The sequence below is a fragment of the Trachymyrmex cornetzi genome, unplaced genomic scaffold (assembly GCF_001594075.2).
Source record: "Trachymyrmex cornetzi isolate Tcor2-1 unplaced genomic scaffold, Tcor1.1 scaffold11, whole genome shotgun sequence".
In the NCBI taxonomy this organism is placed as follows: Eukaryota; Metazoa; Arthropoda; class Insecta; order Hymenoptera; family Formicidae; genus Trachymyrmex; species Trachymyrmex cornetzi.
The window spans coordinates 544,109-555,237 of NW_017295653.1; the positions used below are offsets into that span (position 1 = coordinate 544,109).

The 11,129-nt window shown below is 38.0% G+C and overlaps 1 protein-coding gene across 1 annotated transcript in view; it reads right to left on the reverse strand.

The window, feature by feature from the left end:
- fuss (SKI family transcriptional corepressor fussel) overlaps positions 1-11,129 on the reverse strand; it is a 64,687-nt gene that overhangs the window by 23,903 nt on the left and 29,655 nt on the right. Inside the window, 4 exon segments of the mRNA XM_018508847.1 lie at positions 481-788; positions 791-825; positions 1,415-1,511; positions 3,640-3,731. Coding sequence (XP_018364349.1) covers positions 481-788; positions 791-825; positions 1,415-1,511; positions 3,640-3,731 — 532 coding nt within the window.

Here is an 11,129-nt window from a genome sequence, read left to right on the forward strand (position 1 = left end):
TTTTCTGCCGTGTCTTGTTTGAGTTATAAGCATTTTGACAATCAACCCCGTACGACAACCACACACACACACACACACACACAGCCCCGGTCTCCCCTACAGATTAGAAAGAATAATATTTGATTCTTTTTCGTTTAAATATCAAAATTGAAATAAATCTTGTTTATAAATGAAATTATCAGAACCTCACATAAAGAAATTAATCTTTAATTGGATTAATTGAAATTTTGATTAAAAATAGACGAATCAAAATTTTCTTATTGACTCTCCTAGAATTTTAGTTGAGATAACCGGAATTCTGATTGATATAATTAGAATTCTGATTTGTCCATTTTTTCAACCAGACATTTTTTTCAGTGCATATTTTTGTAAACTAAAATGAGAATTGTTCGGCAATATTCTTTCTCTTGATAGAAGATAGTATGGTCTTTTGCGAAAATTGTGCAATTTTATGAGAATCGCAGATTGTCTTGTACCGACCTGGGCGGTGCGTTGTCGCCGAGGAAGGACTTGCAGAGACGTTCCGCTTCCCTGCGAGTAATCATGCCGCATCTACGCGAGGACACCGGCATCGCCCCGGCACGACGAAGTATCTCCAGCTGAACTGGCGTGCACTGCACGCAGGTGATGCCCAACGCCACCCGACGATTGTGAATCTCGTTGTAGCTGAACTGCTTCAACAGGGTGTTGCTGATCTGTGCTAGGCAGAGTCGTTCCTGCCCCTCGATTACCAGCGACACGATGTGGATCCCGTAAAGCGACACGGTACCCACCTGCAACTCCTATCGGTATTTAAACGTACTAGGATGCCCTCAGATTCGGGCGCTTCGCGGGTCAGTTTCATTCCCCCGCTGCACTTTGATCTTTTATCTGTTTACCGTGACTGCCGTGACATTAGCGATTCATTAAATTATTCTAATAATTACAGTCGACTCAATGCTCGACTTAATTAACATCGCGTAGTATTAGATTTTTATCAGTCAAAAGTATATAAAAATTCATGAGAGTTATATAAATAATTATTAATTAAACTCGAACATATAAATACAAATTAGAAAAAAGTGATTAATAATACGAGTTAGTTGAGAGAATAAAAAATTAATAATATTTATTATTATATTATTAAAATTAATAATAATAAATTGATAAATTAATATGATATGCATATAGAATTATATGTTAAGAGAGTAACGAATTAAATATTAAAATAATAAATAATATTAAAAAGATCTGGAATTAGAATTATTGTTTTATTTGTATATAAATTAACTTATACAAAAATATTTCTTTTAAATTTTTCTTTTACTTTTTCCTCGTGCACGAGCAGTCTTTCTATATTGGCCTAGATTTATATCATTTTATGGAATTTTAATCCATTAATTTCAAGACTTGCATTCTCGTGTCTCTCTGTTACCTGATTTTGTTTCGGATGCGATTGCGGTTGCGGCGATTGCGCCGATTTTTGTGAAGAAGTCAGCGGCGGCATCGACAGCACCGCCGGCCCATCCATTCTGGAAAAGAGATTATTATTGGATTGAGCATCAGAAAAGATAAATATTCAATGTATAATCTTATTTGTAATAATCTTAACACTTAGATGATATTAGGAAATGCAAATTTGTTATTTGATTATAGAGGTGGAGGTTGAAGCTTTTTGATAATAATTTCATAAAAGCAGATCATGAAAACTAAAAGTTGGACTATAAACAACGTTTGCAGATTGGGATTAGAAATACGTATATTGGCAATATGGATATACTAATTATAAATAATAATAATAATATACTATAAACACTACACTGAAAAAAAAGATTGGTTGCTGCAACAATTTAGATATTAAAATATGGTATAGCATTTTTATATGGCTGCAGCAACTAGTCATTTCAGTTTTTGGTTGTAGCAGCAAATTTTTAGTTGCGTTAGCCTCTCAAAATCATATACTGACATTGCGGATAGGCTAATACAACTAAAAATTTGCTGCTGAGCCATATAAAAATGCTGTGTCATATTTTTTTTACTATCTAAATTGTTGCAGCAACCAATCTTTTCTTTCAGTGTAATATAAATTATATTAAGCGTACACCTAAAAATCACGCATTTTAATCGAAATGTATAATAATGTATTTGCAAAAATATGATATCTACTTAATTAAAATTGGCGAACGGAAAGCCATTTCAGTTTCTGACGAGTAATATCATCCAAATAGGTATGCACCTTGCACGTTTATAATTCCTATACTTCTTCTGCTTCATTTAAAAACTGTAGTTTCCGTTGACGTTTCTATAATTGCTTGAAAAATTGTGATTGTTTTAACATCGTTTTGAGAATTGCGTGTAATTTTGCGCCGGCTATATTGGGTTATCCGGGCCTATTCGACCTAATGGAAAATGCATCGCCGATGCGACGCGACAATAATTTGCCTCTCAGCGCGGTTTTTATCATCATCGACGAGATTGATTATAATCTCTGATGTTTTACGGTCGCGCTCGTGCGCTCGTGTCCGATAATAAATTCCGCGTTTTCCACTCGCGCAAGGGGAATAAAAAAACATTTTCCTCCGCTCTTCCTCCTCCTCTACCCTCGTTGTAATTATATTTATTACACTTTATCGATCAGCGCTCTTTCTCCCTCTGGATGTGCCGCCGCGTCCGGCGGTGCATTCAGCTCAATTAAATCGGGCCCTCCTCGTTTTTGCTCTGTCCCGATCGGCTGCCACGCGATCGCCGGCCAATTAAATCGCGAACAGTAACGCGACTTTTCATAACGTAAGCGGCAACGCGCGCTGCTTTCAGATCGCCATTTATATTCGATCTTTTTTTTTTTTTTACAAAAGAATGGAGGTTGAAGCTTTCCGATAATAATTTCATAAAAGCAGATATGAAAACTGAAGGTTGGATTATAAGCGACATTTGCAAACTAGGACTATAACTTTACAAAATCACCTTTCCACTTATTTTATACAGAATATGATCCAGCTTTTATGTAAAGATAATTTAAAAAATGTAATGAGAGGGCACATAAAATATATTACATAATTGAAATAACACACTGACTGTTAAATTTATTATTAGTAAAAAATCTCCAATTGATGAAATATATCAATAATTTGTCTATCTTTTTCAACTCATCTGTAATCTGAAGTTAAAAAATGTAGACAAGTTATTAGCACATTCTGTCTATTGAAGACTTAACCAATAATCAATCTGCAGTCAGTTATTTCAGTAATATATTTTACGTTTCTTCTCAAACGTTTCGTTCTTTATTATCTTCAATTATATATACTTGATTTGGTCCGTTCTGTGGACCTCACATTGAAGACGAGTTAATCGGCAGCGAAAGCGTGATCGCATTTATCCGCAGATTCGGAAAACACGCGTGCCGATTAAAAGGTGTGATTAAGTTGTTCTTGTCACCATCGTCATCGTTGTCGTCGTCGTCGTTGTCGCTCGAAGGGCCCTCCTTAATTATCAGGCGTTGATTAAGCAAATCCAAAGACCCGCTGAAATTAAACTCGCGCGGTCAAAGCGCTGGTCGCCGTATTCTCTCTTCTTCTCTCACTCTCTTTTTCTCTTTCTGTTTCTCGAAAATTTACGGAACAGAATTAAGGGCGATTAAATCCAGTTTCTCTCTCGCTTAACCTTCTTTCCGGCTTCTTTCCGTAATCGGTAACTGGCTGATTCGTTAATCGCGCCAAGGACAATGATGTCCCTGTTGATCTCTTGATTCAATCCTTTGAAAAAATAAGTCAAAGTATCAAGACAATTTATCTTTTCAATTACAAAGATTTAATTTTAAGGATAAAAGTCTTAAGCATTAATCGAATATACATTTAACTGGAATTGTATCGAAGGTACATCAAATAAAATTCAGTGATTATTTTTAATGTCAGAGCGGAAAATTATATTTTTATGTATCGTTGAACAAAAATTTGTAACGTCAAAGAATTTGCGTAATGTTTTTATATCTTATAATTTATAAAAACGTGCAATCTTTTTAATCAATGATGAATGCCATATTCACGACAGGTAAATCGGAGATTCATGAGGAAATAACTTGGCAAACTGTCAATCGACATGTTCTTGTAATTTTTCCACGAATCAAAGCAACAAGGAATTGCGGAGAATTTGCGAAGAGAAGAGCACTAGCGAGAAGTCTTCCTCAAAGAGAACGATTCGCTGGATTTCACCGAGAAGACTTCCTTTGCAAGGACCGTCGGATAAAGAAGAAAAAAAATGGATGCTAAAGGCGAAAATGAGAGTCGGCTCTACGAATCGAGTTCTTTATCCTCTTAACGGGGGACGGCAAAGAAGAGGCTGAAAAATTTCAAGTGCCAGTAATAAGTGACTGGAGATTTCCCCGCTGTTAGTTTAACATGCGACAAAGATTTTCGGGTGTGTTTTCGAAAGAATAAATTTTTAATAGAGAAAGATAATGAAAGAGAAAAAAAATCTTTCACTCTTTTTAAATGATAGCAAACTTTGATCCTCGGATAAATAAAGAAGCATAAAATGTTTCTATACAGATCTGAAAGTAATTTTGTTAGACTGTTAACATAATTATGTTATAAACTAAAAAATAATGAACGATGCTTTAAAAATTTGGATAATTTAGTAATTTAAGTTTCCAATAAAATTAATTTTAAGTATTATTAATATTCTGCAAAATTTTAGATTAAAAAAAATTGTTCTTTCCGTGTTACAATATACACAAAGCTGATGCAGATAGAAATATATATAAACATAGATATAAGTACATGGTATATAAAAGTCATTTATTTCATATATTTATTAATTAAACGCTCTTTTGAATAAATCCTTTGAAAAAAACTTATGACGTAAAAATATTTGGATAGCGTGTGCATGTTGAATGACACATGTTCTAAATTATTACAAAAATAATTTCCAGCACAAGAGGATTTTTCGTGAAAAAATCGAGACAATAGAAGTGAATACGGATGCATGATAAATAAATCACCATACGTGGTCCCGGTACACCTCTACCAAATAACGTAATATGAAATTCGGGCCGTTATCATGCGGTTATACGTTATGCGATAATACAGTTATATATAATTAAGTTAATAACGCAATGCACATAAGGCAACAGAGACTCGTCGTGAGGAGAAAGAGATGGGCGAAAGAGTCGGGAAGGTAGTTCGGGGGTTGAGGGATGCATCGCTCGGAACAGGTACGGCGATTAGGAGGAGAGATCAAAACGGTCCATGTCGACGAGGAGAGGAGCGAACGGGGTACGGGGTCGGGGCCAACCCCCGGTGTTGATTTTAATTGAAAACGCCTCCGCGGAGGAAGTAGCGCGTGTATGTATATATACGTGTATATGTCGCTACATGCGCACGAACACAGATACCGATGCAACCCCCGACAACTGGAGGCAGCGCGAGAGCGCCAGCGCCCCGGCAAATGTCCCCGGGGAGCCGTGGTACGAGGGGGTAATTCAATTTGACACCCCCACCCACGCTTAAACAAGGCAGCACCCATCCGAGCGTCCTCCCTCTCCTCTCCCTCCCTCTTTCACTGTCTCTCACTCTTTCGCTCCTGTGTCTCTCTTACTCTCTTATCCTCCTACTTCTCCTCCACCTTCTCCTCGTTCTCCTCCACCGTTTCCTCTCTTCGTACCGTGCAAATTAAATTCTCATCCACCGTGAAACAATGTCGGTATCCGACCCGGAACAACCCCCCGGTAGTCGCGAGTTTCCCCGTTTCCATCCCTCGTTCCCTTTGCCGCCCGCGCTTCGGCGAGCCTCGCGGATTCCGTTGGTTAGCGGTCGGATGGATCGGACTCGAATCGACCGCATTAATTACTCGCTACTTACAATTATAGTGCAGACCGAACGAACCGTCGATCGGCCGGTCGTCGCAACGATCGCGAGATACTCGCTAGTCGACTTAGTCAAAGCTCTTTAAAATTTATCCGAATTAGAAGAGACATTCAGAGAACATACTATTTTCTAATTTATAATAATTACTCATATATAGCGTTGTTTAATCATTACTCCTTTAGCTTGCATTAATAAAACATATTCTATTTCTCTAACGAAAAGTTTTTAATTTCGTAAGTAGAGTTTCTGTATAAACAAAAAGATAAATAAAATAAACATCCAGATCTTGATGTTAATGACAGTTAAATATCGCCTCAACCGCACTTTAATTTCAAATGTAATTCAATTAAATGTAATAATTAAGTTGTGTCGAAAAACATCATGATACCGATGTCGTTATCCAGATACTCAGAAATTTTGCTGCAGTTCTTCGATTAATCTCAGCTGTAGTTCAACGGCGGCTAATCTAATTAACTTTAATAATTAAATTAATTGTCACGATACCCGTATAATCTCGATGTCGTCGTAATTATCGAGATGCGATCGTTCAGAAATGTCACTGCAAAGACTTAGAGACGAGATCGGAGATTGTACGCGCTAGATATAGATGAACGGGGACGAAGAAGTCACGATGGCGCTCTCCGGATTACGTACCCGCGGGCTCGCGGATTATTTAAATGCAAACACAATGTTGTACCGGGACGTATTGTTCCCCTCTCGGTTATTTTACAATTCAATCTGCGATCCCGGGACTCCGCCGACGCGGCGCGGCCGGGGAGGCGGCGGGAGCTCGCTCGCTCGGTCGTTCGTTCATTGTAACATTGTTAAATCTCCGTCCTTCCATCATGACTATCTCCTGTCCCTCCCCAGACACTGTCTCTCCCGCTATGTCTCTCTCTCTCTCTCTCTCTCTCTCTCTCCTTCAACCTCTGGAATCCTCTTCTTTCGACTCTACTTCTCCACCTTGCGTTGAAAACACGATACTTCTGTCTCCCTCTCTCCCTCTCTCGGTAATTGTACGCGCCTTTCGGATTCTTCGCATAATTTATGAGCGGCTTCGTCTCTTCGCTCCTGTCGAAGAACGGCAGAGATGTAAATAGGCGAGTGCGTAATTTTGCTGGATAACGAAGCGCAAACGCGCGGTGTAAATCGCTATTAATACATCGACGTCATCGCGTCGCTCAGTCACCAGTGATTGCGCTTGACGCTCGCAATTAATCCGCCGATCTGGCTGTCGGGTTTAATTCTGACTCTCGATTAGTTCACACGAAAACCTCGCCGAGCTCTCTCTCGGAGCTCTTAGTAACTCGAACTTGAGGAAATATCTTTGTCTATTATCAAAATGGATTATAATTACTATTTCATTGCGCTGTTATTATATTTTATCAACAAATCCTCTAATATTTACAATACAATATCAGAGAAGCGAAAACCTTTGTCCATCAAAATAGATAATAATTACCATTGTGAATTGCATTATTATTATTATATTTTACCATTAAATTCTCTAATATTTATAATACTCGTACGATATTACAAAAGATGATTTTAAATGACAACGTTAGTAGTTCTATTTGAATCCACTTTCATATATTAATTTATGTTATTAATTCTTAATGCTTCTCGCGGCGAAATGTATCGGCCTTGTCAATAACACGCTAATCCTTTGGCCTTTGTATCTGTATACGCGTTAAAATGTTATCATCTAGAGTGGCATCAGAGGCAAACACAATGCCGCGGGCAATCGGAGTCCGTCAAGAGGATCAGGAGATTAAGTGCCACTCTCGGATAATAATTTTAATAACCGGAATGCACTCTCTCTCTGATCGTCATAAGTACTTAGCTCCATCCAGGGAGAACGGATCTTTTACCTTCCATACCCGGTGCGTGTTTTTACAATACCGGTTTGTGCGCCGAGTCACGTTCAGTTATTCCCGGGGGCCGCATTTATATTTCATGATTCAAAAATTACACAAATGCTAAGCCGATATGATTCATCGCGCTTTACATGTAACTTTACAAGTCTGCCGTTTAAATGATTACGAGAAAATACGAAAAAGTGGAATTAGCGGACTAAGAGAAATGTTGGGATGTTAATCATTCAGCTCGAACGAAAATAATATTTTATCAAAGATTTCCTAAACTGAGACAATATATTTAATAATAAAAATAGAATATTGAGTAAAAGTAAAAATAAATTTAGAATGTAGAATAATTTTTGTTATTTATATACATATATACGCATAATTATAATACATTTATAAGATAATTAAATTTTAATTAATGTTTTTGTTTTCTTCAGAGGGGTAAAGAAATTACATATAAAGAGGGAACAATAAAAAAATTTAATTGTTAAAAGGACGCGCGTATAGCCTATCTCTTGAACATCTACGAAAAAGTTAGTTAATCCACCATCGGGCCATTTAAAGCTTAAAGACGTTATCCTTCAACTTTCCAAAGACTTTAATCGTGTCCAGCGATGTTATAAATCGCGCGCGCGTAGTCAACCGAAAAATTAGGCGAGACACGTCTTTCCTAAAACATCCGGAAACTTTCAGAAACTTCTTGAGATAACGCACCTGGGACCGCGTAATCTTTTTATTTCAGCTTAAATGGAAGATTTTTGTAGGTTTATTGTATATCAATTACTCTCTAATCCAATTTAAACTATATATTCTCACAATTCTATTACTTTTAGGTTCTTTGTTAGTGAATACTCAATAAATTTCTTCGATAACAAAACGATCGAACTATAAGTAATCCAACGATTTAAAGTACGACCCATCTAATACGTGTCCATCTAATCTGATTACTTTATTCTTCTAGGTTTCTATTCAAAGTGCCTATTTGAGCACAGGTTGTCACCTCGGACATTTCTCGTAGGAGACAAACCAGCGGCTAATCCCAAACACAAACAGTTTATGGTGTTTGTTCGCTCAGCACCCCTATAGCGCAACGACCCCGTGCATCCCCGCGGGACCAGTTTGCTTAGGACCCGCGCGAATCGACTATCAATTTATTTAGCAATCCGGTCCGAGGGAGAAACTTCTTTACGACACTGATTCTCCGAGTTCAGTGAAAGTCGTTAGAATTATTCTTGTGTCTCAACACAGCGTACAGGTTTAAAGATAGCAATTAAAATCTTAATTGAACAAGTATGATGTATACATGCCTGTTTTTCTTAAGCTTTCCTGCATTTAAAGTGAAATAAACATATATCTATAAAGTTTAAAGTGAAAGGAAAGGAAGGAGTTTATGTAAGAGGATATATAAAATGTATCTAACAATAGAAAGAATCAAAGAAGTAAAAAGTCTCTAACGTATAAAAGATATACATTCAAGAATTTCGATAAAATGCAAGTCGACTCGTACCTGAAGATGCAGTTCAGTTGCCAAACGGTGCGCCTAACGTTGAGAAGTGACGTCTATTTCACAATTTAAGTCACGATCACCAGCTTTTGATCCAAGTAGCCGATATTCTTCTATAAAATCAGTTACAACGAAGAGTCTTCTCTTCAAATATAATTCCTTAATGACACTTGTCTCTACATCGATAACAAAAATCTATTTGTTACATCGAAGTCTAATTTCTTCAGTTAAAGCCCCTCCTAATTGGATTCTTCAATAACTACGCGATTCGTTGTTTCACTTCCAGCAAAAGTTTATTTCTTCGATCACGAAAACTCGTTTCTTCAACACCAATAATGAATGCTTCAGTTCCTTCCGCAGTCAGTTCGTTCCTTTAGCTACGTTCGAACTACCCTAATTACGACGATTAAACCTCGACGGGGTTATACTTGTCTCGTACTGTCGCGGCCGACTGTGGAACGTGTGTTCGAGGGTGGTTTACTCGCGAGCGAGCTCGATTGTCCTCCGCGCACGGGGTGCGTATCAGTCCGTACTTCGCGCGCCTCTTTCGCGTTACCCTCTTTCTCTCCGGCCGGCACCCCGCGGTGAACGAGAGCGCTAAATCGGGACTCGGGTAGCAAAGAACCGCCCCCGAGTGTCCCACCCCCGTGACAACCAACCCCATGCCGATGAAGGCGGGGCTTCCTGGCTCTCTTGCCTCTCCGGGGGTGGCTCACCTCAGGGGTAACTACAAACACGTACTTACACGTATTTACCGAACGTTATTATTATACCCGCACCCGACTCGCGTACGCGCGAGCGCATACAAACGGGGATGAGAGAGAGAGAGAGAGAGAGAGAGAGAGGGAGGGCTCGGAGGAAAAGAGAAATAGAGAAAGGGAAGGAGAAAGGGTGACAGTATGTGCGCGTGCGAGCGCACTTGCATTTACATGGACTTTTACAAGGTATTCGTACGCAGCTCTAGCAAGTCCAAATCAAGATTTTGCTGTTGTTTCAAAATCATAGTATTAATGAATTTTTTTTTTAATTATTTATATACATTAATCATTTGTAATAGAAAATTGTAGAATTGTAGATCTGAACTATTGCACTATTTGTCAAAGAAATATTATCGTTCTCCACGTCTTAGAAAAAGTTTTCTGTGTTAATATTTTCTTAGTTATAAACACCAAACACTTAAAAAAATTTCCAAAATTTCCAGCTTTCAAAAACATGAAATATAAGAAGTGCTGTTCTTTAATTAATTCCAACAGAATTTTGTCTCGTAAAAATGTTTTGGCTTAATACATTGTCGTAGGAGTTGTCTACAAATTTCTAAATCTGTGTCAACGGACCGCGTTATATATAAGATATTCTGTAGAAATTCGAAGAGATAGTTTTTGAGGAAAACAACTTTAAAGATGTCTCTTCCGTGTGCACGCAGTGGTAGGACCTTCTTCAACGTCGCTAAGAAGTGCGCCTACGTCAACGGCGATATTCAAGACGATTAAAGGGCGCGCGCGAGCGTCTCTGTTCGTTCGTGACGCAAATTAAATCCGCTTAACACGGATCTGCAAGGGGGATAGGAGCGATCTGTCGAGACGCTTTTGACCGAATGGAGACTAACTTGTTCTAGCAACAGTGACAAACAAACGATATTACATTCCCGGAAAGGGATGCACTCACAATCTCGAGCTCCCTTCGAGATAATATAAGAATTTTTTTTTCAAGGTATTAAAAAACAAAAATTAATTCTTATAAACTTGTAAATTCTCAGTTAAAAGTAATAACGTATATATATATTTTTTTTTTCAATTAAAATTAATTTCTATGACTGGAACTCTTTTAGATTTTATCGAAGAGAAATCAAGATTGATTTGCGTATGTTTTCTTTGGCACCCTTCGACGAAGGTTTCGTTTAACGAACCGCAAAGAGGCTGG